Genomic DNA, 27,564 nt, shown 5'->3' on the forward strand with positions numbered 1-27,564 from the left:
TTATTACAGTCAACGCGCTTCACGCATGAACGCTCGGCGACGTAAGGTTCCAATATTCACGTGAACATTTCATGATTCAATTTGATTGACATGCCTTCACCGCAAGATTGAAAGATAAAGATCACGTTTCGAATAATCGAATCATTCATTTGTAAATTTTGCGCGGAAGCGACCGAGAAATTGAAAATGTCGGAAATTCTAGTAAAGATAAAGAGCAATGACCTCGCTCTTGCGTTTGTCGAACGAACAGCAACTTTTCTAAGTAAAATGCTCAAAGAAATTAGACACGACATCGTTTCCGAAGTAGGAGAATTGTTGCCTCAAAATTTTGTTTGTTCGAATGGGAATTCCAGTAAGCGCCATCCAAGAGGAGAAATTGCATCTTCAAAAGTGTGTTGTAGAAGAAGAGAGCGGCACAACGTTTAGTTTGTCGATTCAAGTGCACAATAGCTTGGAAAAGAACAATTCAATCGAACAAGCGCATAACTGCGTGAATGCGGCGGTGACACAGTCGCTCATTTACATGTAATTTGTTCCGCGCGAAAAAAAAAAAAACAGCACACAGCCGAAATTATTTTAAAAAAATTATCAATTGCCATAACATCAGATGTCTTATTTTCAATTTTACCATGGGCTTTTAAATACTTTCAATTTGATTTACAATTGTTCGATTGAAGTTTCGAAGAATGATTTCATTAACTGAAAATGAAATCGGTGAATGAAATATTTTATGAATGTTTGAAGTTGTGCGTTCATGCGTGAAGCGCGTTGACTGTAATAATTATTCTATTGTTCAGTGCTTGAAAGATTATTTCATTTGTCAAATAACTGTACCTGACATCATAACACCCTGTGCCAGGGTCCTTGCTAAACTAAGTCTGACATTTGGAACAGGATCCGAGAGAAGAAAGAGCAGGCTGGGTAAAAACTCTTTGCAAAACTGTTCTCCACTTTCAACATTCTCTTCTAAGAGATTCTGGCAGAGCTGAGCATACCTGTAAGAAGACATTGGTGTTACAGTAATTTAAATTTTGTTGAAGCAAAACACAATCCATATAGGGTTTGACAGTGCCCAGTAAAAAGCTGTCTTTTAGAGCGGTTTTCACTTGAGTGTCGAAAGTAAATTGTGTTTGCTTTGGTTTTGCATTACTACGCTTTGTGATTGGCTTAAAAAATCTCGCGCCACTTTCTCAGCCAATCAGAAGTAAAACCAAAACCAATCGTGACTCGCTCGCGCACGTTTTCCCGCGCTTCGTGCCAACTACTTGTATTTGCTTTGAGTTTGATTGGCTCACTGGATTGTCTGTGTTCTTGTGATTGGCCAGAGTAATAACTTTGGTTTTGGTTTTACGACACTCAATTGAAAATTGCTCTAATGGCAAGTTCACAGTAACTACTAACTTTCTTATGGACACCATACAGACTGTAAAGTGTCTGTATTAGCAGGATTTCCAAATTATGCAGAATGTTACACTGTAGTATCACGCAAGCTAATTTAAACAAAAAATAAGCAAGATAAAAGATATACATGGACTGTAAGATTTGCAAGTATACATGTTGATAAGTAATAAAGAAACTTACGCTTGCCGCCTGGTCCACTGTGGGCTATGAGCAAATTTATTAATGATATCACAAACATATTTATGTGCTGGGCCCTCTTCTGGACAGCTGTGAAGCCTCTGCAGTAAAACACCAATCTAAAGCAAGACCATCACAACAATGTTACTTGTTAATGCAATATGGAACATTGATATTTATTTACACGATGCTCTATTCATCTACATAACTTAATTTTTAACGTCACACAAATTATCCAATCACTGGTTAAGAGAGAATCCTTCTATCTTTAGTCATTATTTTTTAAAACTATGTATCAGACTTTTGGCTGATGAAGAAGCTAGAATAAAACTTTATTTTTTGATATCTTGTTGATTTAGAGCCCAACCATCAAGAGATCCTTGTTGACCTCTTGATGGAGAAAATCAGAACTACACTTGCAGGGATAAAGCTAAGAAAACACTAGGCTAGCTCATCAACAAGCCCAGCTGGCTTTTCTGGCCTTGGCAGCTCTAAAAGTTTAGCTACTGTAAGTCTCTGTTTTCATGTGAAACTTTGAACAGCAAGATTTAAGTTCTCTTTCGGCTGGTGAAATTAGCCAGCAGCCGGCCCTTAGCGACATCATTGGTAAAAATCTGACACCATGATCATAGTGTATATTTATACATTTTATAAAATTGTGCATTTAAAATCAACAAATCATAAGTTGCAATTCTGTTAATCAAAAAATACTCACCAATTTAAATGCTATTGTCCTAACATCTGCCACTCTGTCAGTTGCAAGTGAAATGGCGATAGGACAGATGTACTGAAGAACTTGCTTGGGTTCATAAAGCTCACACAGCAACATCAGTTGTCTAAAAACAAACACACATGTAACATTTTAAGTTATTGTTCAAATTACATGTAACTGCAGCAAGCTACTGCAAATCATTGCTTGTGAAGGTAAAAACTGCACTACTGTACAGATAAATACAACGTGGAACCAATATGGCTTGTAGTTCCAGTTATGAAGTACCGTCGCTTGCATCTAAGCGTGAACACGTGCCGCCGAAACATGATCTAATTGGGTATCAAACGTGGCATGATTGGTCATCAAACGTTTGAAGTTTAGCAGACCGTAACGGCAACTTTCGCGCCGAAACTTCAACACATTCCGGTTTCGAAACAGTCGAAATGGCGGAAAGGTTGGATATCAAGACTTCCTTCAACAAATTGATCCTGATCTTTGTTGATATGCATTTGCAGGTTCACTTGAATCACTTCTGGTGCAAAGTTTCGCCTGTTCTCAGTGTTTATGGTGAGCATTTTGAGCGTGAAAGTTCCCGTTACGGTCTGCTAAACTTCAATGTTTCATGACGAAACATGCCATGTTTGATACCCAATTAGATCATGTTTCGGCGGCTCGTGTTCATGCTTAGATGCAAGCGACGGTACCACTGGTAAACAAAAGTAAATATGTAACACGGCTCGAAAAAAACTTGAATTACAGCTTGCAAATGGGGCAAGTGACTCTCAAGTTTTGCTTGCCCAGACACTATACCCCCTTGCCCAGATTCTTAAACTTAGTAATAATGCCAGGGCCCTTGCCCATGGGGCAAGAGAGTAGGAAAAGTCACTTGTCCGGCAGGAAAATCTACTTGTCCCGGACAACCGGACGGGGGTTTTGTCGAGCCCTGTGTAATAAAAAGGGTATTAAAATGTGGTTATACAAGGTAATAGCTAGTATGTTGTCTGAAAACAACATACTAGCACGCTGCCAGGCAAGGAAAAAACTTACTCTGCAAGCTCAAACCGGAACCTCCAGTTCCTATTATTGTCTGTTGTGAGGAAATCTGTTAACATAGGAAGGTAGTCTCCTCTTATATCAAATGGAAGAAGCTGTGAAAACAAACATGCTTCACAATTAACACAGTTTATAAACAAAAAATGAACAAACATCAGAAGAAACGAATCCCAGATGAAACACCAAGCACACAGGGTCTAAAATAACGTGTACAGTATATCATGCTCACTGTGCATAAAAGAACACATTCAAGAATCTAAGTATTGAGTATAGAAAATAAACAGAAAAAATAATATATTAAACATACTTTTTGTGAAACAATTTGAAAATTAGCCCTTACCTTGATGAAATCTGCTAAATGCTTTAAAACTCCTATTCTCACCTATTACAAAAAAAGACAGTCAGTATTGAGCCCACATGTGGTATGACCAAACATTTTAATGACAAATGAGGGTAACACAACCATTCTCTAGTGCTAATCAAATGGCATTCCAGGTCATACTGTGGATACCAATAATCATGGAAAGTGCATAATCAAGTAAGCATGCACACAGTTACTTGTCCTGGATGACCGTAAGGGACTTTTTTAGTTCTGCATTACAGGGCTCAAAGAAAGTTAGCAAGTACACTGTAAGTAAGTACACAAACATGCATTCTTACCTCATCTAAGTCTTTAAGGAAGCTATTAAAAGTGGGAACCAACTCAATTCTTGTAATGTCACTTCCAAGAACTAACGCAAGCTCATGAATGGAGAATGCTAATGTTCTCCGAACCTTCCACTGGAAAAAAAAAGATTCTAAAAGTTAATACATGTATGTGCAAGTGAGAGCTGACTGATCTACAAAATTAATGTAGACCCCTGAACTCTTTTAAACTCCTCCAATTAAATTTCCAATTAGTAAATTCATTACTTTTTGATGGAGAGGATGGATTACTGGGTTTTATTTAGGAGTACAATATATTAATCATGTACATTAAGTATAAGATATTGTAAGATTTAGATTCTTACATTTAGTAGTGCCAAAGCTGTTTCTATTCTCCTACCTGCATATCAGCAATAAGAAGTTCATATGTATCCCTCAAACATGGCCAGTTTTTACGACCTAACGTTAGAGTCACGGCAGGTAAACTGAACGCACAGTGCCGTACAATTTCAGTGTCGATAGTCTGGGCTTTGGCAGGTTCAGTCATGGAGATATAATGATCCAGGAGGGTTTGAGGAATGACATTCTGAAATTTAAAGTACAGGAAATGATTTCTCCATGTTCCACTGAACTTTACAGGAGAATTAAATACTGATAGATACAAGAAAATTCTCAATAATTCAGTACCATTTTTCAAACAGGAAATACCAGAGCTTTAGCCAAGAAACTTAGGATTAGCATAGAATTTTAACTTGTATCTACATGTAGTTTCATAAAACAGTTTTATGTTACCTTATCATCCAAGCTATTTCTTTGCAAATGTCAATCACCATTAATTTAATTGTCAGAACTCATAAAAGAAATATACAATTATAGGAATAAGAAAAAAGACAAGTTTTAGTTTGATACTGAAAGGGTTACGGCAGGAGTGTACCTGTACTGGAGGAGCTGTTATGTGATCAGCAATGAGAAGATCCTCATCAAACGAAGACGTATGTGCCAAACTAAGCTTCCTGTAGTCATCGTAATCAAAGCGGCCAATACCGTGATCCATATGAGAGTGAAAATCATCGGTAAGAGAATAAAGAGGAATGCCATCTTCTTCATCACTGTCGTCGTCACCGTGCATAAACGATAACTTTGGATGGTGATGGTGATGATGTTGATGTATAGCGTTGCTATGGTGATGCATCTCAGAGGATCTACTTGTTTCTCCTTCACTTATCGCACTTGCTTCAGATGTTAATGTCAATTTATCGCTCGTAGTTTTAACTTTTTCAACAGCTGCAAGATCTTCTGTATCTAGTTCAACCTGCGGTAAAGGTGTCCTCCAATAAAGAAATGAATCAAAGTACTTATCATCAACCTCATCAAGGTCCGTAGTCATGTACTTATCGCAATTCCCTGATTCTTTTGAACATGCGTTATCAATAACATTTCCGTCTTTCCCTTCGTGTGATTGCTTATGGACATCTTGTTCATTTGACATGATTTCCGGGGGTGAAATATAACCAGAATCTGTGGTACGAGCTTCAGGTGATGGCTGCCGTTCAGTCTGATGTCTGTTTCCTTCATGAGTGGCACTGAAAGACATCACGTACTATAATATCACATTTCATTCACAGACAGGAAAAAATGTCTACCAAGCTACTGGTTGACAGCAACAGCACTTAATATATTAAGAAATAGCTTTTCAATTAAAGAAAACTGGCAGAACTTCACTGAATATTGTCATACACTTCCAAAATTGACTTAAAAGTCCATACTTTGTTCACATTGAACTTCTTTTATAAAAATGCAATAGAATCCAGGATGACTAAAACACCGCTAGAAAGAAGAGTACCGGTAGCATGTTGAGTGCTGACTTACTCTTCAGCTGTTGAATCTTCACTTGTAGTTTGACTTGCCGTTGCTTCTCCTTCAGTTTGTGTTGGGGATGAAGGTGTTTCTAGTTCTTTCTGGGGTAGTGCACACAAAACCCCTTCCTCATTTATATAGAAGCCACTTTCTGCTGGGTCAGCAAATGTAGAAATAAAAGGACCAAGGCTTTGATAGGCAGCCATTTGAACCTGAAACAAAGACACAAAACATGTTTTTTTTTTTTACCTTAAGTGTCATTCATTTACTCCGTTTCAAAACCAAAAATTAATTGTGGAACAGTGTCTTAATGGTTTGCAAGTTGATCAAGAGGTGTGGATTTGAGCCTTGGGAGGGGTCACTGTGTGGCGTCCTTGGACAAGGCACTTCACTCTTATGGCGCCCCTCCCCAACGAATTTGTTTTCATATTGGCAACTTGATAAAATACTGGACCGTGTTTACCCATAACGGACTGTCATCCCTACCAAAAGGAAACCAGAGAAATTGCACCAGCACTGATTAGCCATCTCTGCTGGAACACACTTTACCTCCTTACATTTTTATTATCCATGGTGAAAAACTGCCTGCCTATCTTCATGTGTACATATATGCTGGAACCCACTCACATAAAATATAATAAAACAAAAAACATGCTTTCAATTCAAGTACATACCCATCTTGACTTGTCACACAGCAAGCTGACAAAGCACTGAGACAGCTCATTTTTTCTCATCGCAGTAGGACTTGCAGTGGATACGCTCATAAAACATTCAGCACAAGCCTTTGTTGGAAAAAGAAATGTGGTTTGATTAAAACAACAATCTTACTTCATAACACATTTCAGAGTAAAAATTCTTTAAGCAACATATGCTCAAAACCTGCAACAACATAATACAGTGGCCACAAAAGTTGGGAAACAATGTCTTTACTCATGTTAATAATGGTGTTATCATTCAAAACAAACACACCTTTCGAACACCCCAGACACCATCTTGACAGAGTTTGAAGAACACTGGAAGCTGTAATGGAAACGATGGTCAGATGGAGTGAAAAAATGCACAGAAACAAGTTGATAGAGAAAGCTGTCAGAAGGATCACCATGATAGTTACTCACCATTCTTTCACTTGCTACTTCAGGTCCAAGAACACTGCACATCTCACCAAAGTTTGATGCACAGACCTAATGAGAACATTATTAACCCTAATTATTTAATCAAACGTGACTAGTGATTTGCTTAGATCAAAAGCTGGTTACAGGAAACTGTGCCATTTACAGTAGTACTCTTAGCCTAAACAACAAGAGCAAACACTGGTCAAATCAGAAGCAAATTAAATAAATCTTTTAAATGCGCATTACCACACTTGGCATGCAGGTCGCATATTTAGATGTGTAATGCTACAGTTAACAATTGGTTCATGCTTTAGCGTGCTCCATCGAGTTATGGAGCACGCGGGAAGTTTGGAGAGCACGAAAGAAGCGTAAGAGTTGCCCGAGGCGATAGCCGAGGGCAACTCTAGCTTCTTGAGTGCTCTCCAAACTTCCCAAGTGCTCCATAACTCGATGGAGCACAGCTAAAAGCATGAACCAATTGTTTTATAACATTGCCGGTGGAATATTGTGCATCAAAACCGGCCACGGGAAAAAAAACTGTGTTTATTGTGTGCAGTGTGAGAACATTAAACTTAGCGGTCGAGCAATAAATTACACATGTACAAGTTAATTTACACGATTGGAGCAGTTTGTGTCAAATGGCTGATAAATTGACTAAGTTTATACTGTGGCAGAGCGAAGGAAAAAAAAATGACGAAAACAGCAGATACTGCTGTTGATTCTGTGGTTAGTTTTCGCTGAATTAAAATTAAAATGTTTACTCCCGAATGGAAGAAAATTAAAACAAAACAACCTCGAACAGCCGAACAGATTACAAGGGTTAAAAGAGTCAAAGAATTCAGTTCCATGCTTAGTTTTAAGTATTTTTGTGGACCGATTTTATTTGTAATTGATGTAAATAAACATTTATTTTTGAAAACGGTAGTTGAATGAAGCGCCCGATGAAGTAAATTTTTCCCGAGCGGCAAAATCACAACAGAGCCGTAGACGCTTTGGTGGAATGCTTAAAACGCGAAAACTTTCGTCAGGCAGCTAGTTTTTAGTGCAATCGAGCTGTTGTCATTCATGGTTGGCCCATTCTTCCACGTTAGGGCCGTGAAAAAATGATTTTCGTCCTTCGAGACTCGCCCGTAAGTTGTTGTTGTTTGAATGAAGAAAAGCACACAAACAACTTTGACGGCAAAATCGAATTTATTTTCTCTTTCGCTCTCCGTCTCGTAATAAGAAACAGCTTACCTTGTAGCTTGTATCCTTGGAAAAATATTGAAAGGATTCACTTTTCATATTCCGAAGATAATATGTCATCGCTTTCGCAAAACACAGCGTATGACGGTATGAGCTTTACTCAGGGAGATTTTCAGTCGTCGATTACGTCACCCGCGTGCTCCATCGGGATTTTGAGCACGCTTACGTATACTGAATTTGATTGCGCGGCTCTGCTAGCTATGTTATAATTCTGATTTTACAACAGTTATTGGAAAAAAAACACTCTTAAAAGAGTACAACTTAAAAGTTTGTTCTATCTAGAACAGGTGTCAGAAAAAATCCGGACTGTCAAAATAATTCCGGACACCAAATTAATAAACGTATGGTACGGTATGTAACGTATATTATACGTAAAAATCGTGAAATGTCAGCTTATTTTTCGTATTATCCAGTGTCTCCAGTGTATTTTTCTGAAGAGCGCGCAACTTACGGATAATAAACGTTGAATTGTAAGGATAATATACGTACGTGGCTATGTTTCCAGGATAACAAGCGTAAAGATAACAAAGTTTATTGAAATAAATTTTTTATATTCAGCCGCCATTACGCTAGAAAATCTCAAGGGCTAAAACGTCTAAATTAATTATGTTTTCGGGCCAAAAAGCAGTTTTGTTAATTCATTGAACCAGAAACCATCATTTCAGCGAGTCCGCGACTTATCTTTTCATTAAACGACCGATAGTTTTAAACAGTTTCGATGCGAAGCCATTCGACGGCACTTCACCTACAAGACGTGAGCACTGAGCGTTTCGTCGATGTGTTATTTTATTTCAAAGAGCTTTTCCCACAGCGAAAAATACTTTATAGTCTTCGGAAAAATAAAACTGGAAAAAGAACGATTTATCCTTCGGATTTTACGTTGCTAAAATTCGCAACGAAACTAGAATAGAGCGAAATCGACTTCACGGTGACAAACGGCGCGAATTTGTCATTCACGATTCTGGCCACTGCCGTGTCACCCGCATTCGTCGAAAATAGAACAGATTAATTGGTATTCTTCGATTCGGAGTTTATGTTTAAAAGACTTCTTTTCATTTAAAATACACAAGGAAAATATTTAATTGCTTTCCACAACTACTAGTGAACTAGCCGGCCGGTGGTTTGGGTTTGTTTTCACGGATTTCAGATGGAGACGAAACCTAATTGAAATGAAATCAACAACTTCGATAATCGCAGCAAAGTCTGATTTACTTAAAACATTCGCGATTAAAATTCATAATTTTCAGTCGGAAAATGGAAAAAGAAAAGTATGGCGTATTAACTGAAGATATTTCCTTAGAAATAAACAGGCAACTCATTGACAAGATGATAAACACGGCGCGTTGTCAACAAAACTAGTATGCAAATTTAAGTCGAGAAGTCCGAGAGAGAACTGCGTGAATGGGATTCAGTATAATAGCGACACGCTTTATTCGGTTAAAAATCTAGTTTACGTAAATTGATAAAATTAATTCTCTTTATGTATTGGGATAACACTTTACATGGATCCGGAAACTCTTTCGCAAATAGAAGCCAAGAACTTAATGCAAACTGAATGCGGGTTGTTTACTGTGATTTCAGTCCCTGACTATTTACGGCTAAAATGAAAAGTGTGAGACTTACGGATAATAAACGTTGAATTGTAAGGATAATATCCGTACGTGGCTATATTTTCAGGAAATCAAACGTATACATGTACCACGTTTATCGCACCCAAAGAAAGTTTTCGATCCAAGGGAGAAGATGGCCCGAGTATCGAATTTCTAATATAAGTTTTAAAATAAACTTGACGTGTGAATTGGCCGCGTTAAACTTCCAAAAACAAAAAGAATATGTTTATATAGTTGAAATAATTTCTTCTCAAACTTTCCAAGATAACCTTTTACAGCAAGTAATAAAAGACCGAAAACTCCAAACTTTTCAACCATCACTTGCGATCAAAATAGCGCAGTGCGAAGGTAGCGGTTTCGTGACTACGTGACGGCTAAATTTGCAATCCGGCCTCTTTTATTTTTAGCAAGTTAAAAATAGTTTCATGCACATCCTAAATCAACCAAAAGTTTGAACCAGCCTAAGCAGAATTATTATATCTCTGAGATAGTACGCACGCTGTGATTGGTCAATTTTACGGGCCGTATTCTGCAGTACGGCCCGCAAAATTTGACTGAGAGTTCTCCTGATGCCGTATGCCGTACGCCTTTGCAAGTTGAAATGTCTCGCGAAGAAGATTTTCAAAACTTCCTACAACGTTCGCAGTCAGAGGAAAAAAGCAAGGAAAAAGGGCGAAGCGAAGAAGGTCTACCGAACTTTTTTTTTGATCTGTTGGGAGGAGAAAACCTCCCTGCTGTGGCGGACTTAGAGCAACCCGAGCAGGATTCAAGTCAAGAACTTGAAATTTTCATCAGTGCCGAGAAATCTGCAAACACGGTCAAGAAGACGACAAGTGAATGGAAACGTTTCGAAAATTATTGTCAAGAGCAGACTGATGGAACATAATTTTCATGAAGAAACCGTACCTGCTAACGTCCTCGATAAGCTCCTTGGAAAGTTTTTCAAAGACCTACGCAAATGCGATGAGTACGAGCCAGACAGCATTTCAAGCTTTCAACGAAGCATTCAACGCCGCCTAGCACCTCTAGGGAAGACACAACTTAGCATTACGTGGACGGCGATATCTTGGGCTTTTTTCAAGTAGTTCCTTCAAACTTTATATGTGTTTTTTTGTTCAGTATTTTCTAGAAACACTGCCATAAGTTTTCGAAAGTTTGATAAGCTAATAAAAACATGTTGTCAATCGCGGCACTTTCGTTGCCAAGCAAGGAACTTTAGAAGTCATTTCAAAGGAAACTTGCACTGTATCTAGTTTTCATCCTGTCACTGAAATTACTGTAAAACTAATTGCAGAAATAAAGTAGTAAAGGCTGGATTCAAACTATGTTTATACGCTTATCAATCGAGCTTTGTTTACGAAAGCCAATGAAATTCACTCGTCCTTTCGCCTTTGACGTACGTCAGTCAAACGAAGCCGCTTCCCGCATGCTTGACTTGAAATGTTTTCTTTTCTCCAGAGTGAGAGATATAATAAATATCTTTTTAACCTCGTTTTCTCGGTCCGTACTGTAAAATACGGATCCTCGTTTTTTCCGGTCGATTTATGGCCCGCGCGCTTCGCGCTTGGGCCATAAATCGACGGGAAAAACTCGGTCCGTATTTTACAGTACGGACCTCGAACTCGATTAATAAGAGGTATGTATTCTAATTGATCTCAAAGATATGGCTTATCCAAGGTCAATTTTAAGCAGATCAGAGCGAAGCGAAATCAAATTTAATAACACGGCTGCGAATGATTTGGTGTTTTGCATTGCTTTTTCACAGCGATGAGTATCGATTAAAAATGAAAAAATATCATCTTGGAACTCTAATATTCGCTTGTAGTTCCAAATACAGAAGTTCTACGCAGTTTTGAGCCAACTTCTCTCCAAAAAGCGCAATCAAGTTCTCTTCAACCACGTCAAGCGAGAGCTCGGCCAAAGTTCATAAACAAACAAACACATTTCATGGAATTTTTTTATCCTAAAACTTTCTACCAAAGGGACGCCGTGAGTTAATTTTCCTGTATTAAAGCAACAAATGGATTTTCGAACTTCTCAGCGAATTTTTCCGCGGTAAATCAAAAGCAGTGCAAACTGCTGTGAACGTGGACTCCTTCGCTGTGGACACATTTAGCGCTAAAACATAGTTTTCGCGGGAAGAAATTTTCCCAGCTGTCAGCTTTATTAACGTCTGCTTTCCCGGCCACTACAATTAAAAGTCAATCGGAAACCAAAGAACACGTTTTAGCTATAAAAAGGCTAACGAAAAACGGGAAAACTTCGTGAACTTATCTGCAAATAAAAAACCATTCAAATGCACTGGCCATCGGCATGGGAATAAAAACTTTTTTCTTTAATCAGATAATTGGCTCACCTCATTTATATGTGTTTTACCGGAATTCCAACACAAGAAACATCAAGATAAACTGAATGTAAGGTTCGTCCAATATCCTATTTCCAAGATTTGCAGTATTGAATGGCAGTTTATAACCCGCGGCTTGGCGTGTGGATTTGTAAGAAGGAATTTCGTTGCAGACAGAGCGGCTAGATTTGTCAACATCAGAATCCTACGTTCTCCTCCTCTAGCAACAAAACCAAACAAGCGAACAAAAAAAAAAAAAAAAAACAACGGAAATTCCGTTCTAAAGTTTTCTTCTATTGTCCATCAACAAACAACAAGCGCGAACTCCTCGTGGTCAGATCATGCCTTCTGTGGTCAAAACTTCCAAAACTGAGCGAAGATAAACTCACGTAACTAAGCGATTGACATTTGCATCTTCAAATTCTAATCTTCGATCTCCCCGGTTTGATGGCGACGGTAGAGCGTGTATATATACAGCACACTTTTCCAACGATTCTAAAAATATACATACATACATTGCCTCAGCTATAGGGTGAAGGATCCTCTGAAGAAACACATTCCGTTTGGCGCCTGAAAGCGCGAAATGTCGTCAATTTCCTGTCAGTAAAGTAGCCAATCACAGATTGTTTTTGACAGCAATTGATAGAAAGCCACTGTCAAGGGAACCGCCAGCTACACAGGCTAGCTACCCAGCGCGTTTTAGCTTCGTTACTAGCCGATCCAACCATTTACTACTCTGAAAAGATGTACGAATAATAAGCGTACATCCACCGCGCGTTTTAGCTTCATTACTTGCAGATCCACTCACTTACTGCTCTGATAAGATGTACGAATAATAAGCGTACATCCACCGCGCGTTTTAGCTTCGTTACTAATACATGTACTAATACAGATCCACTCATTTACTGCTCTGATAACATGTACGAATAATATGCGTACATGTACCGAGCGTTTTAGCTTCGTTACTTGCAGATCCACTCATTTACTGCTCTGATGAGGTGTACGAATAATAAGCGTACATGCACTGCTTGTTTGAGTTTCGTTACTTGCAGATCCACTCATTTACTGCTCTGATAAGATGTACGAATAATAAGCGTACATCCACCGTTTTAGCTTCGTTACTTGCAGATCCACTCATTTACTGCTCTGATAAGATGTACGAATAATAAGCGTACGTGCACCGCGCGTTTTAGATTCGTTTGCAGATCCACTCATTTACTGCTCTGATAAGATGTACGAATAATAAGCGTACGTGCACCGCGCGTTTTAGATTCGTTACTTGCAGTTCCAACAATTTTAATACTGCTCTGATAAGATGTACGATTAATAAGCGTTTTAACTTCGTTACTTGTACTCATTTACTGCTTTTACTACATGTACGATTAATAAGCGTACATGAACCGCGCGTGAACGAAGCTAAAACGCGCGGTGCATGTACGCTTATTATTCGTACATCTTATCAGAGCAGTAAGTGAGTGGATCTGCAAGTAACGAAGCTAAAACGCGCGGTGGATGTACGCTTATTATTCGTACATCTTATCAGAGAAGTAAATGGTTGGATCTGCAAGTAACGAAGCTAAAACGCGCGGTGGATGTACGCTTATTATTCGTACATCTTATCAGAGAAGTAAATGGTTGGATGTGCAAGTAACAATGCTAAAACGCTCGGTGCATGTACGCTTATTAATCGTACATCTTATCAGAGAAGTTAATGGTTGGATCTGCAAATAACGAAGCTAAAACGCGCGGTGGATGTACGCTTATTATTCGTACATCTTATCAGAGAAGTAAATGTTTGGATCTGCAAGTAACGAAGCTAAAACGCGCGGTGCATGTACACTTATTAATCGTACTTACTTGACAGTGGCTTTCGATCAATTGCTGTCAAAAACAATCTCGACAACCCTCTGTGATTGGCTACTTTACTGACAGGAAATTGACGACATCTCGCGCTTTCAGGCGCCAAATGTGTTTCTTCAGAGGATCCTTCACCTTATACCTGAGGCAGTGCAGGTTTATATTTTTAGAATCGTTGAAAAAGTGTGCTGTATATATACACGCTCTACCGTCGCCATCAAACCGGGGAGATCGAAGATTAGAATTTGAAGATGCAAATGTCAATCGCTTAGTTACGTGAGTTTATCTTCGCTCAGTTTTGGAAGTTTTGACCGCAGAAGGAAAGATCTGACCACGAGGAGTTCGCGCTTGTTGTTTGTTGATGGACACATTAGAAGAAAACTTTAGAACGGAATTTCCGTTGGTTTTTTTTTTTTTTTCGCTTGTTTGGTTTTGTTGCTAGAGGAGGAGAACGTAGGATTCTGATGTTGACAAATCTAGCCGCTCTGTCTGCAACGAAATTCCTTCTTACAAATCTACACGCCAAGCCGCGGGTTATAAACTGCCATTCAATACTGCAAATCTTGGAAAAAGGATATTGGACGAACCTTACATTCAGTTAATCTTGATGTTTCTTGTGTTGGAATTCCGGTAAAACACATATAAATGAGGTGAGCCAATTATCTGATTAAAGAAAAAAAGTTTTTATTCCCATGCCGATGGCCAGTGCATTTGAATGGTTTTTTATTTGCAGATAAGTTCACGAAGTTTTCCCGTTTTTCGTTAGCCTTTTTATAGCTAAAACGTGTTCTTTGGTTTCCGATTGACTTTTAATTGTAGTGGCCGGGAAAGCAGACGTTAATAAAGCTGACAGCTGGGAAAATTTCTTCCCGCGAAAACTATGTTTTAGCGCTAAATGTGTCCACAGCGAAGGAGTCCACGTTCACAGCAGTTTGCACTGCTTTTGATTTACCGCGGAAAAATTTGCTGAGAAGTTCGAAAATCCATTTGTTGCTTTAATACAGGAAAATTAACTCACGGCGTCCCTTTGGTAGAAAGTTTTAGGATAAAAAAATTCCATGAAATGTGTTTGTTTGTTTATGAACTTTGGCCGAGCTCTCGCTTGACGTGGTTGAAGAGAACTTGATTGCGCTTTTTGGAGAGAAGTTGGCTCAAAACTGCGTAGAACTTCTGTATTTGGAACTACAAGCGAATATTAGAGTTCCAAGATGATATTTTTTCATTTTTAATCGATACTCATCGCTGTGAAAAAGCAATGCAAAACACCAAATCATTCGCAGCCGTGTTATTAAATTTGATTTCGCTTCGCTCTGATCTGCTTAAAATTGACCTTGGATAAGCCATATCTTTGAGATCAATTAGAATACTTCTGCTTAGGCTGGTTCAAACTTTTGGTTGATTTAGGATGTGCATGAAACTATTTTTAACTTGCTAAAAATAAAAGAGGCCGGATTGCAAATTTAGCCGTCACGTAGTCACGAAACCGCTACCTTCGCACTGCGCTATTTTGATCGCAAGTGATGGTTGAAAAGTTTGGAGTTTTCGGTCTTTTATTACTTGCTGTAAAAGGTTATCTTGGAAAGTTTGAGAAGAAATTATTTCAACTATATAAACATATTCTTTTTGTTTTTGGAAGTTTAACGCGGCCAATTCACACGTCAAGTTTATTTTAAAACTTATATTAGAAATTCGATACTCGGGCCATCTTCTCCCTTGGATCGAAAACTTTCTTTGGGTGCGATAAACGTGGTACATGTATACGTTTGATTTCCTGAAAATATTGCCACGTACGGATATTATCCTTACAATTCAACGTTTATTATCCGTAAGTCTCACACTTTTCATTTTAGCCGTAAATAGTCAGGGACTGAAATCACAGTAAACAACCCGCTTTCAGTTTGCATTAAGTTCTTGGCTTCTATTTGCGAAAGAGTTTCCGGATCCATGTAAAGTGTTATCCCAATACATAAAGAGAATTAATTTTATCAATTTACGTAAACTAGATTTTTAACCGAATAAAGCGTGTCGCTATTATACTGAATCCCATTCACGCAGTTCTCTCTCGGACTTCTCGACTTAAATTTGCATACTAGTTTTGTTGACAACGCGCCGTGTTTATCATCTTGTCAATGAGTTGCCTGTTTATTTCTAAGGAAATATCTTCAGTTAATACGCCATACTTTTCTTTTTCCATTTTCCGACTGAAAATTATGAATTTTGATCGCGAATGTTTTGAGTAAATCAGACTTTGCTGCGATTATCGAAGTTGTTGATTTCATTTCAATTAGGTTTCGTCTCCATCTGAAATCCGTGAAAAACAAACCCAAACCACCGGCCGGCTAGTTCACTAGTAGTTGTGGAAAGCAATTAAATATTTTCCTTGTGTATTTTAAATGAAAAGAAGTCTTTTAAACATAAACTCCGAATCGAAGAATACCAATTAATCTGTTCTATTTTCGACGAATGCGGGTGACACGGCAGTGGCCAGAATCGTGAATGACAAATTCGCGCCGTTTGTCACCGTGAAGTCGATTTCGCTCTATTCTAGTTTCGTTGCGAATTTTAGCAACGTAAAATCCGAAGGATAAATCGTTCTTTTTCCAGTTTTATTTTTCCGAAGACTATAAAGTATTTTTCGCTGTGGGAAAAGCTCTTTGAAATAAAATAACACATCGACGAAACGCTCAGTGCTCACGTCTTGTAGGTGAAGTGCCGTCGAATGGCTTCGCATCGATCTCGAGTTCGTGTCGAACTGTTTAAAACTATCGGTCGTTTAATGAAAAGATAAGTCGCGGACTCGCTGAAATGATGGTTTCTGGTTCAATGAATTAACAAAACTGCTTTTTGGCCCGAAAACATAATTAATTTAGACGTTTTAGCCCTTGAGATTTTCTAGCGTAATGGCGGCTGAATATAAAAAATTTATTTCAATAAACTTTGTTATCTTTACGCTTGTTATCCTGGAAACATAGCCACGTACGTATATTATCCTTACAATTCAACGTTTATTATCCGTAAGTTGCGCGCTCTTCAGAAAAATACACTGGAGACACTGGATAATACGAAAAATAAGCTGACATTTCACGATTTTTACGTATAATATACGTTACATACCGTACCATACGTTTATTAATTTGGTGTCCGGAATTATTTTGACAGTCCGGATTTTTTCTGACACCTGTTGACTGTGCATTATTTTGCAACTTGCCACAAAAATACTTCATTGTCTCTTTACAATCGTCCTTACCTTTCTGACGTGAAACAAAGGATCTGAGCAGAGAAGCTCAAACCTTGGTAAAAAGTAACGCTCTGTAATGTCTCTTCCAACAAGTGGAGCCATTTTACTCATTAACTACAATAAAATAAAAAACAGTGTGCATGTTACATGTATTTAGGGAGGGAGTTAAATACAGATCTTGTTTCATTTGCACCTTCCTGACTCATTTCATCCTTTGAAACCCCTGTCCCACTGCCCCTGGAATAAACAGCACTTTTCAACTCTATAGCTCTCCAAATTCCAAAAATTTGGTACACGGCCCCACAAGAAAAAAATTTGTACACGGCCCCACAAGCTTTTAGCTTTAAACTTTTTTACCGTGTTTAAATAAAGTTGTTATTATTATTATTATTATTATTAAAATGAAAAGAACATGATGGCAGTAAGACTGTCAATTTTAAAGCCATTGAATATTGAAGAAGTAAAGAAGATTTTTTTTTGAGCAGATACAGTTTATTTTTTAGCTGATGAAAATATTTTTTTTAGCTTACAATAATAATATTAATCATCCTAGTTGGAAGGAAAAAACTGTAATAGTATAAAACTTACAGCAACAGCTTCAGATCTGTAGTCATCATTACTCTCTCCTGCTGTTAGCTGAAGTAAAACAGGACAAACCTGTTCCTCGACATCCTCTGAAAGTAGGAAGTTAAATGCAAAACATTAACATACACATACACATATGAAGCTAAGGCTACTTTGTTTAAGAGGATAAAAAAGCAAAAATAAGTTAAAGCCCTGAAATCCAGGATTTTCAACTTGACATCACCAGTAGCGTTTCATGACCATCTATGATGTTTATTACGCAGAGGTATAATATGCAGTTACTCAAGTTTCCTCATTTAAGAATACGTAACAGAACACCATGGCAGTACATTTACATTGTATACAACCTGTACAAGTATTTGATTATTCAAAGAAAGGTCCTTTAATTACTTGAATAAACCAGTGTCCAATATTAATAATTAGTTGTTTCAGAAACAGGAATTGACCTTTAGGCTACTTAACATTTAAATTTATGTACAATATAAATAAACAAATTATAAGCAAGTTTCAGTTTCACCTCTTTCAACAACTTCCTGTTCCAACAGAACTAAAAGAGCAGCTTGACTTGTTTTACGAACCTGATCAATACAAACAAACAAACAAACAAATAAATAAATACAGCTCTAATTCACTGAAAACATCTTAAACTTGTTAATAACTAACTTATTAAATTTTCTGTCTGCTTAGTTTAGGTTAGAGCGTGAATTAGAACAGATTCACTCCATACAATCATGTACTAATGATGTCATTATTACTCAAGCCTCAAAATTGCAACTGATACTGCCGCCAATGGTCTGTTTTGCAGAAATGGCAACCAGATTTATTTAACTACCCAAGGTCTCTTAAAATGCTTATTGAAATGATTTACTCTTTTATTGTGAAGTTCTGTGATAGCCATGATAAAAATATATATATATATGTTGTGGTTTAAATTTATCTTTGGTTTAAAATTTTTCAAACCAGTTTGATTTTGATTTTTCATTGTCTCATATTCATTATCATAATCTAAAACAAAGGGAACTAAAAATCAAACTAGTTTGAAAAAAATTAAACCAAGGAAAAATTAAACCACAACATATACATGTAACTACATAACATGGCCACTCTATCTGCAAAACAGACTATGTGGCTAACCCTGACATTAACTACACTGTATGCTGATTGACGAAAGGTGAGCCACTAAATTACAACATCAAAAGTTACCATTTCCTGGCCTACTATCAATCTTTCTAGCACCAATTTTACAATCTTGCTGTGTTGCCAAGACTTGAATTCAACTTGTCTGGTTATTTATTTGTTTATTTTCATTTTAGTGGTTACCTGATTATTGGAATCAGTCAAAAACCGCAGCACAATGAATAAAATGTATTGGGGCACAGCTTCCATCATAGAATGATGCTCATAGCAATACACTGCCACGTGAGGAACCTGCTCCATCAGCTCAACTCTAACAGACGGCTCTAAAAATATCACAATAAATGAAAATTGTATTTACAACCCAAAATACATGAAAATCCCAGTATCAAGTGACATGGGTAATGACATACTTCTTGAGAAAAATGTAAACTCAATTGCCATGAGCATGGGACAAAGAAAAAAATCTGAGTTCCAATAGTCTCTCAAACACATGACCTTCTGCACATGGATTGGATCCTCACACCACTGAACTACAAGGAAACTAGTGGTAAGCTTGACCATTTACCAGGTTTGCATACCTAGTACATATTTTCTTGCTACACAAACAACGGGTTATTTCTACACACACAAACTGTATGCATCATCATCATCATCATGACTCATAATGCCAGTAGGCGCATAAGGCTGTCATGTTTTCTGACCAACACTCCCTGTTTTGTGCCACCGCTTTGGCTATGCTATGCATGTTTACGCAAAATTTTATTACTATGCTTGAACTTTGTGGCATTACAATTGCATGTTGATACACTAAGCAGTGTCTTGTGCAACCTCCCTCATGAATTTGCTGCAATATAGTTGCAAAAAAAAATGTGTAGCATATCCTGAGATGAACATGCCTTGCAATGCTTTCATGGTTCCACTTTCCATGACCACATTTGTAACAACTTTTTGTGAAAATTGTCTACTCTGACAACTTGCAAAGAGTTATAAACTAGTCTTGCAACATGACAGTGAAATTGCAAGAAAAGCCACACAAAACATAAACTTGTATTACACTGTTCATTTACAAAAAAACTACTATGAACTTTCACTATTTTATCATCAATACACGCATATTGCACATCATAGGTATGCAATATTATCACAGATAAATACTATTTAAAGTCTAGGTTGATTTATCGTATTTCAAACATGTATTTTCATTTTATTTGTTTCTCGTATTTACGTATGAAATTATTCTGCAGCAGTATAAAAATACCAATTAAAAATAAACCATTCTGATCATTTTATTTTCATCTTATCTTGATAAAATTGTATTTCACATTGTTTTGAAAAACTGCGGTTCTCTATTAATCAACTGCATCTTTTCTAGAAATAACAGAACAATTTATTGGAGGGGGGTTAACATAAACAGAAGCGCCAGCTTGCCCAGTAGCAAAATATCACACAACGTCAGACATTCAAATTGTGAAAATTTAATTTTCGGCTTTCTGAGCTAGGGCAATATCGGTTTTTCGAGGAGCGATTTCATCAACCTTTTGGTCAATAAAAGAGGAATTCTAAAAATAAAAATATAACCAAAATAAAGAAGTCTTACCAAATAGGAACGTTTTTCAAATCTGACAAGAGTTTATTCGTAAAAGCGCCGATCGAACTTTGATATAAAAATTCAGAAATCATGCAAGTCCAAGTTCAAATTTTATACCGCAAAATACAGACTTGAACTAATAATAAGCGAATTGCGTTCAGTTTTGAAAAGCCAAATGGGATTAAATAAGCAATTTAGAAGCTATTTTCTGGATACTAGACAGAGGCATATGGAGTTATTTCCAAAATTAATAGATTACGCAAAACTCGATCAGTGCACTGCTTACCGATGTCGTCCGAAAGGCGAACCATCAGTCGCAGCACATGGTAAACTTCTTCTTTAGTTTTACTTGACCTCAGAGCGTCCTGACAACATCTAGCAGCCATTTGCCTACAGAGAAATAATTGAAGGTCACGTTGTGGGTTTAGGACAGCATCAAAAACCCAGCGAACACACAGGAAGACATAGTTTTCTTCACACGTGCGAACTTCGTCAAACTCACCGATTGACGATAATGTCGCTCAGCATAAAGCGCTCCATTCTGATGATGGGGCTTAGAGGTTCTTCAGTTGATGCATAACAGTGCAGTGAAGACTCGTCTTGATCCATCTCGTACCCTTCTGTGAAATCAGAATATTGAGTAATACGTTACCGTTGAAATAGAAAAACCCGTGGGAACTGATGCGTTGTTTGAAACGCAATGTCCGGCATCTACAGAATACACAAGTATACAAAACGGAACGTACCGTCATCTTGGTCTTCTTCTTCTAGACCGTCAGTGCTTTCTATATGGAATCGTATATCTGAAAAGAAATGAAGAGTGAGTAATGAAATGCGACGAATACCTCATCGGAATTCACGACCTACCCGCCATCTTGGAAGCGGCCACCAAACTTTCTACCAAACATGGCTTCCAGTCACGTGACTGACAAATCTGAACCAGCCCACCCCGGCCGGTTCCCTTCTTGAGTGAAGCTTGTGCCCGGGGGCGGGGGTACTCAGGTATATGTGCCGCCCGGGTCTCAATTGCAAAGTAGCACCTCGTTTTAGAAAGATTTGCATTCAAAATGATTCCCCGTTCTAGAAAAAAGTCAATTTTTTAACGACCCGTTTTGGCTGCTAATAATTTGAAACTTTCGTAGGTTCGAAATGCCATACCCCGTTCTAGAAATCAGCGACCTTCAGATTGGACTACGAGTACGAGATTGCAGGGTCTCAAAGAGGTTTAGGGCTCTAGGGCTCCGGGCTAAAAAATGCAGGGCTCCAGGGCTCCAAGACGAAAATGTCAGGGCTCCAGGGCTCCATATCACCTGCTTTTGGGCTCCGGGCTCCACTATGATCAACAATATAAAAATTATTTTGCAACGCTAAATCAAGTCCGCAAATTAAAACGTCCACAATTCCGATCCAAGAAGCCGGTTACTGAAGATTATCACGTATTTGTGATAAGTACTATCCTCTCTTCAGATTCTGTTTCTTTGTGGCAGTTTACACGCACAAACATACAAAATGCAGTCATAAAACAAGAAAAAAATGCAATCTGGGATATTTGCGAATGATTAAATTTTAAAACGCTGGGCTCTGGGCTGCGCGGAAAATTTCTTTGGGCTTCGGGCTCCGCAGCCAAAAAAAGGATCAGGGCTCCAGTCAGTAAAATGATAGGGCTCCAGGCTCCAAAGCAGAAATTTCAGGGCTCCGGGGCTCCAGGGACCCCCCCTTTGAGACCCTGAGATTGAGTACGAGTACGAGTTTTGAAACCAAATTCGTGTGCCTCCTATAACTACTTGTCACACCAATCTTATCCCTAACGTGTATTTTTGTACTAGCCTACAACAGGGAAGAATTATAGTTTGGGGGATACAATTGTGTTAAAATTCCAAAGTCGTACTCGTACTCGATTTCGTACTCGTAGTCAAATCTGAAGGTCGCTATTGTCTCAAGAACGGATACCCCGTTCTAGGTCGAGAGCCCAAAATCACGACCTCGTTGGGCGGCACATTACCGCACATACCCGTATAGGCATTTGGGGGGAGTCCCCCCCCCCCCCCGGAAGCTTGTGTTAGCAGAAGCTTCTATTTCAGAATGTTGCCCAAATTTCGATTCTTCACACCAAGCCGGGCATGGATGAGACACGAGGGTAGGGCTGGGGTGGGATAAGTGTTTAGGGGCATTCAGCTCCAAAACTGAACGCGTAACGACAACAACAACTTTCGTTTATCCTTTCCATTCCTTTTCCTAAACCATAACAAGGGAGCAGGGAATCGTTTTAATTCCTTTTTTCATTACGTTTGTACTGTTTAACAGTCAGGAAGAGTGTACACAGCAACAAGCTAACAACACAAAGTCCCGTGGATCCAAAATTCCGGATTCAATTGAAGGCGATCGGCAAGAAGAAAAGATTAGTGCATTATAATTATACTTATTGGGTTGCGAGAAAAATATGCATCAACATTTATTCCTGTTCTCTAAATCATTAGGGCCTTGGGCGATTTCCAGTTTCCTTCAGATGGTCTCCTTAAAAAAAAATGCTCAAGCGAAAACGGCCTAGTTGGCATTAAAAAATAGGAACGGAACAGAAGAAGGTAGAAAGAAAGATGTAAATAAATTACAGAAGGCTTTCGACACACGTCTCCCGAGCAGGATTCGAACCCGCGTCTCCCTGTTACTAGTCAGGCGTGATATCCACTACACCATCGGGTCACCACGCTGGATGTATACGTGGCAACTTATAGGTGTGTATTGGATCGAACACGGTCAATCCACAGGGCACAGGAACAGAAGAAGTAGGTAAGCTTAGGGGTTTTTAGTTTCTAATACAAAAATTGTTGCATAATTGGCAGGCCAAGGAATTTGAACTTAAAGTTTTTATTTGGACATTGAGGACACACCTACTGACTTGGTAGCTGCGTAGGAGTTACGCGTCATGGTCCGAAACTAGCGAGCTTTAGCAATGACGACGGCGTCGCCGAGGACAGTGCGTGGTGCAAAATGAATTAATATTTTACTCGAGAATCTCATGCTTATCCAGATGTATTCAGTATCATCAGTCGATTAGTTTAGGAACTCGCTCCAGCTGATTATGTAAAGAAAGCGTTCATTCCTAAATAGTAGTACCGAATTTAAGCCGTTGTTGTTCACGTTCTCCAAAATACCCAGAACTTGGTCATTTTACGTTCTTGTTTCGCAGAAAACAGTCAAGGATTTAAAACACACCTGCATAGCTATTGTTCTGCTCATTAAACCTTTTGTTTGGTGACGTTCTCGTTCATTTGCCGTCGTTGTTTGCTAAAGCTCCCTAGTAACTGTGTGATCATGACAAAAAGGTTGGAGAAATGGATGGAAAAGAACGATAAAATAAAATGAAAATAAATTTCTTACTTTGCAGTAGTCTTCAGTTAGCGGTAGACTCTGCCAGTGGCGGATCCTTTAGATCGGAGAAACAAGCAGAGACATCACATCCAATTTAAAAAAATACTTTTAATGTTGGTTTGAGAATGTTAGACAATATACTCTACTTCAGTTTTGCGCTGGTCGTCTGATTCTCACATGTTTACAATAAATTTAAAGGGAGCCAACAATTCGGAACCAATAACAGGTCCGGTATGCAAGGCTGATCGGACAGCTAAAAGGGTAATTTTATTTATTGGTAATTTTTTTAGCTGTCCGATCAGCTTTGCATTTGGTTTTATGTTTTGTTCAATATTGCTGATCCTGTGATTTACGCAAAGATCTGGTTTCACTCACACTGCTTTGTCCAAGTGCTCCTTGCATTACGATTTTCTCTTTAATTATCGTTCGTCTGGTTATGTCTGCTTTATTTCTTTTTTTTACCTTTTTACCCGACGAAGATAAACCTAATGGGAAAAGAATAGATCACTCTACAGAGATGTTTTTTTTTTATTTCCTTTTTTCGACGTTTTTGCTTGTTTACAAGCTAAAAACGTAGAATAGGGGTTATGTGGTCAAAACTTGGAACCACATATTTGTAAACTCTCAAGGGACTTTTTTAATTTCTCGAGGGACTGTTTTAATTTCTCAAGGGATTACTTTCCGCTGTGGGTGATCTCGTGGAAAAAACGTGACTTGTCACATTTACGTTATATAACAATTTTAAAAGTGACATGTCAGCTTTCTTATCTCAACGCACGTGTGTCTGAAAGGCGATCTATAAAAAGCGTCGCACAAACAATGGATTGCGTAACTAAAACACGAATAAATAATCACTAGCACTTACATCGTTTAAACATTACAAACGTCAAAAATAAACCATACCAAAAAACTCGCTCTTTTCAAAGATATTATTGAAGTCAAAACAAATGGCTTCTTTTAGCTTAGGAGCGGTTAAATATTAGGCCAAATTTGGTCGCTACATGCAAGCGCAATTCTATTTCGTCATCAGCCTAGGTCGTTAGGGACGAGATTTCGCGTTGATAGCAATGTTGCATGAATCGGCTTTACAACATGCGATCGTATCTACGCAGTTCGAGTGGAATTTCAGTCAAAGACAGCAAAATTCTTTCGTATTTCATCTTCAAATATAATTCAAAAGCATTCACTGTATATATGGCTTTTGTTTAATCCTGGGTCTTGATATCCGACCCTCGCAGAGCCTAGACAAAACGCAGCTTGAGTGTAACGATTTGTTTACGCTGCAATTATATGCGCAATGTGTTCCCCGACAGTAGTCGGAAATATCCGTATTTTTTTTCGTGCTTTTTCGTGGAGCAATCGTAACGATACGGCCTTGAACACATTGAACAGCGGTCTACCTATAACAATATAATTCAAATATGGCGTCGCAAAAACAAAGCGTCGAACGCATATTTTGCTGTTTCATTTGCTAATTTCGCTGCCGTAATCGACTGCCTCGAAAGGTCCTTGCAATTTTAAAGTATAGAATTGTCAGATCTCACTGAAATTTGCACTGTTTATTTGTGTAATGTTAAGGAATATGTGTATAAATACCCGGCGCGGACGAGCCATTTTTGACAAAATTATATGGCTGCATTTCCTCCGCGAAGATAGGAAATTGTTAAACTAAACTACAAAGAAACTGTAATGATAAGTTCGAAGAACAATGCACAGGATAAACCTTCGACTCATACTTCATGCAAAAACGTCGATATCTCGAAGAGACTTTGATTATATTATAACGTCATAATTATTAAAAGGATATCGACAGCCATAAGTGGGAGTGATAAGGACTCTGAGTAACTGTTCGCGACATCGCCGCCACAATTTGGCATCGCAAGAAAACCGCCAGCTACAGTTTTATTTATGACCAGGTATGTAACAGAGTTACCATTTTCCTATCGAAGGTATATGAAAGGGCAACCTTAGACTCGCCTAGCTCAAATATTGCATTTTTTTGGGCGTATTGAATAAAACAATTATTTCACTCGCTCTTGATGGATATGAATGAGATCGTTATTACCAACTCATATCCAACACGCGCTCGTGGAATAAGTGTTAAATATACTATTTTAAAAAGGAAAGGTTACCTTAGACTTTCTAAAAGTCATTCGTTTCTCGTTTTGTAACCATATTTGTGGTCCATGGTATATGAGCTCATATACCATTACCTGTTAATGATTTGGAACTTGGGACGGAGTCTATCTATATGAAACATTTTTATGTAGCCCCCCCCCCCCCCAACCCCCACTTGCACCAACCCCGATGCAATGACTGAGTGACAAACCGAAAGAGCGTTTATGCAGGAACCTACGTAAACAGCGAAGTGACTGCTACATGTACTAAAACAGATACTTAATCATGACTATCAGTTTATTTTTTAATTGTCTGCTACATACATGTTATCATGTCGTGTTAGCGGCCAAAGACGTCATTGTAATTTCAAGACCTTATTGCAACTTAATCTGCTTCTTACGACTTCTATAGCATCCTCACATTGAATTGCATTGCGACTTACACTCCTCACTCCACTTATAATTATGATTGATTGATTGATTGATTGATTGATTGATTGATTGATTGATTGATTGATTGATTGATTGATTGATTGATTGAATGATTTACAAAAACAGCAACAAATACGTTGAGGCAAGTAGTATATTAAATTATTTCTATAACTTGAAGAGATTGTCATAGAAAATGGATTCACAAATACAAAGGTGCAATTTTATTGCTGGATATAATACCACTCCTGACACATTAGTATTACAAAATAAATCATAGTATACCCCGTAATAAGGGGGCTCTTTTCATACATTTTTGTTTTTACATTCTTATTTCCATGTCATATACTGAATGCAATTATCAAACTTCTTGAACTTGAATAGAATAAATTTGTAGAGCGCTCAACTCTTAGAGGAGCAGTGATTATAATGATCAAAAGTAGGAAGATTTCAATTCATCGTTTTATTGCGACAACGCTGTTTCGTGTGATCAAAGGATGACCACACTCATCAGGCAATATCAACGAAATTATTATATAAATATTCATGAAGTAATTTGATTCAAATCTTGTTGCGTCTTGGATTTCTGCCTGGGATTTCTTTGAAACTGCTCACGTCTCACAACTATGAAGATCCTTTTCATTTGCAATTAGGTAATTTCGTCTTTCTTTTGATAAAAGATCAGAAACATTGGTGACAAATTAAAGATTAAAACAGACAATCTTAGGATGTTTTCAGTCTACTACTAACTCCTTCCCGGCGCCTCTAAGCTGATATTTTAGGTAAATCAACTCTTATCGAAAATCCTCACTTCACAGTTTAGATTTTGTGGATATTTTCCTAGGCGTCATAAATTCAATTCCTCTCTTCTTTGTTACCATCATCACTGCCCCATTGTTGTTGTCATCTTCAATCAACTGAATGACTCCAGTGGCAATTATCTCAGGCCTAAAGAAAGAAATGAACAAAATTAAATAGTGGCTGGTTGTCCTTAAGCTTGTTGAAATAACTTTATCTTAGTATGAAGTATTTAGCACTGTAGTGTGCCAATTTTGAACCAGCTGTTGGGTACCCTGGGTTCCAGAGGG

General features: G+C 38.1%; 1 protein-coding gene across 1 annotated transcript; it reads right to left on the reverse strand.

Annotated features, from left to right (window-relative positions):
- Positions 1-820: 820 nt before the first annotated feature.
- LOC144648082 (serine/threonine-protein phosphatase 4 regulatory subunit 1-like) lies at positions 821-21,472 on the reverse strand. The gene is made up of 20 exons (XM_078507717.1): positions 21,429-21,472; positions 21,308-21,364; positions 21,064-21,181; positions 20,848-20,951; positions 19,157-19,296; positions 18,354-18,414; positions 17,840-17,925; positions 17,261-17,365; positions 6,961-7,026; positions 6,815-6,865; positions 6,520-6,627; positions 5,858-6,057; positions 4,923-5,571; positions 4,389-4,574; positions 4,004-4,123; positions 3,684-3,725; positions 3,338-3,438; positions 2,294-2,414; positions 1,582-1,697; positions 821-995 (listed from the first exon to the last, which is right to left on the reverse strand). Exons 1-20 carry the CDS (start codon positions 21,433-21,435, stop codon positions 821-823), a joined length of 2,613 nt encoding a protein of 870 aa, XP_078363843.1. The 5' UTR covers positions 21,436-21,472.
- Positions 21,473-27,564: the final 6,092 nt, after the last annotated feature.

Source organism: Oculina patagonica, chromosome 4 (genome assembly GCF_052425735.1).
Source record: "Oculina patagonica isolate OP01 chromosome 4, crgOcupat, whole genome shotgun sequence".
Classification (NCBI taxonomy): Eukaryota; Metazoa; Cnidaria; class Anthozoa; order Scleractinia; family Oculinidae; genus Oculina; species Oculina patagonica.

Excerpts from the sequence above, each read along its gene's own strand:
- LOC144648082 (XM_078507717.1), bottom strand. Across the intron at positions 7,027-17,260 it reads CTTTGTTTCACGTCAGAAAG|GTCTGTGCATCAAACTTTGG; the intron begins GTAAGGACGATT and ends TGTTCTCATTAG. Across the intron at positions 996-1,581 it reads CAGTGGACCAGGCGGCAAGC|GTATGCTCAGCTCTGCCAGA; the intron begins GTAAGTTTCTTT and ends GTCTTCTTACAG.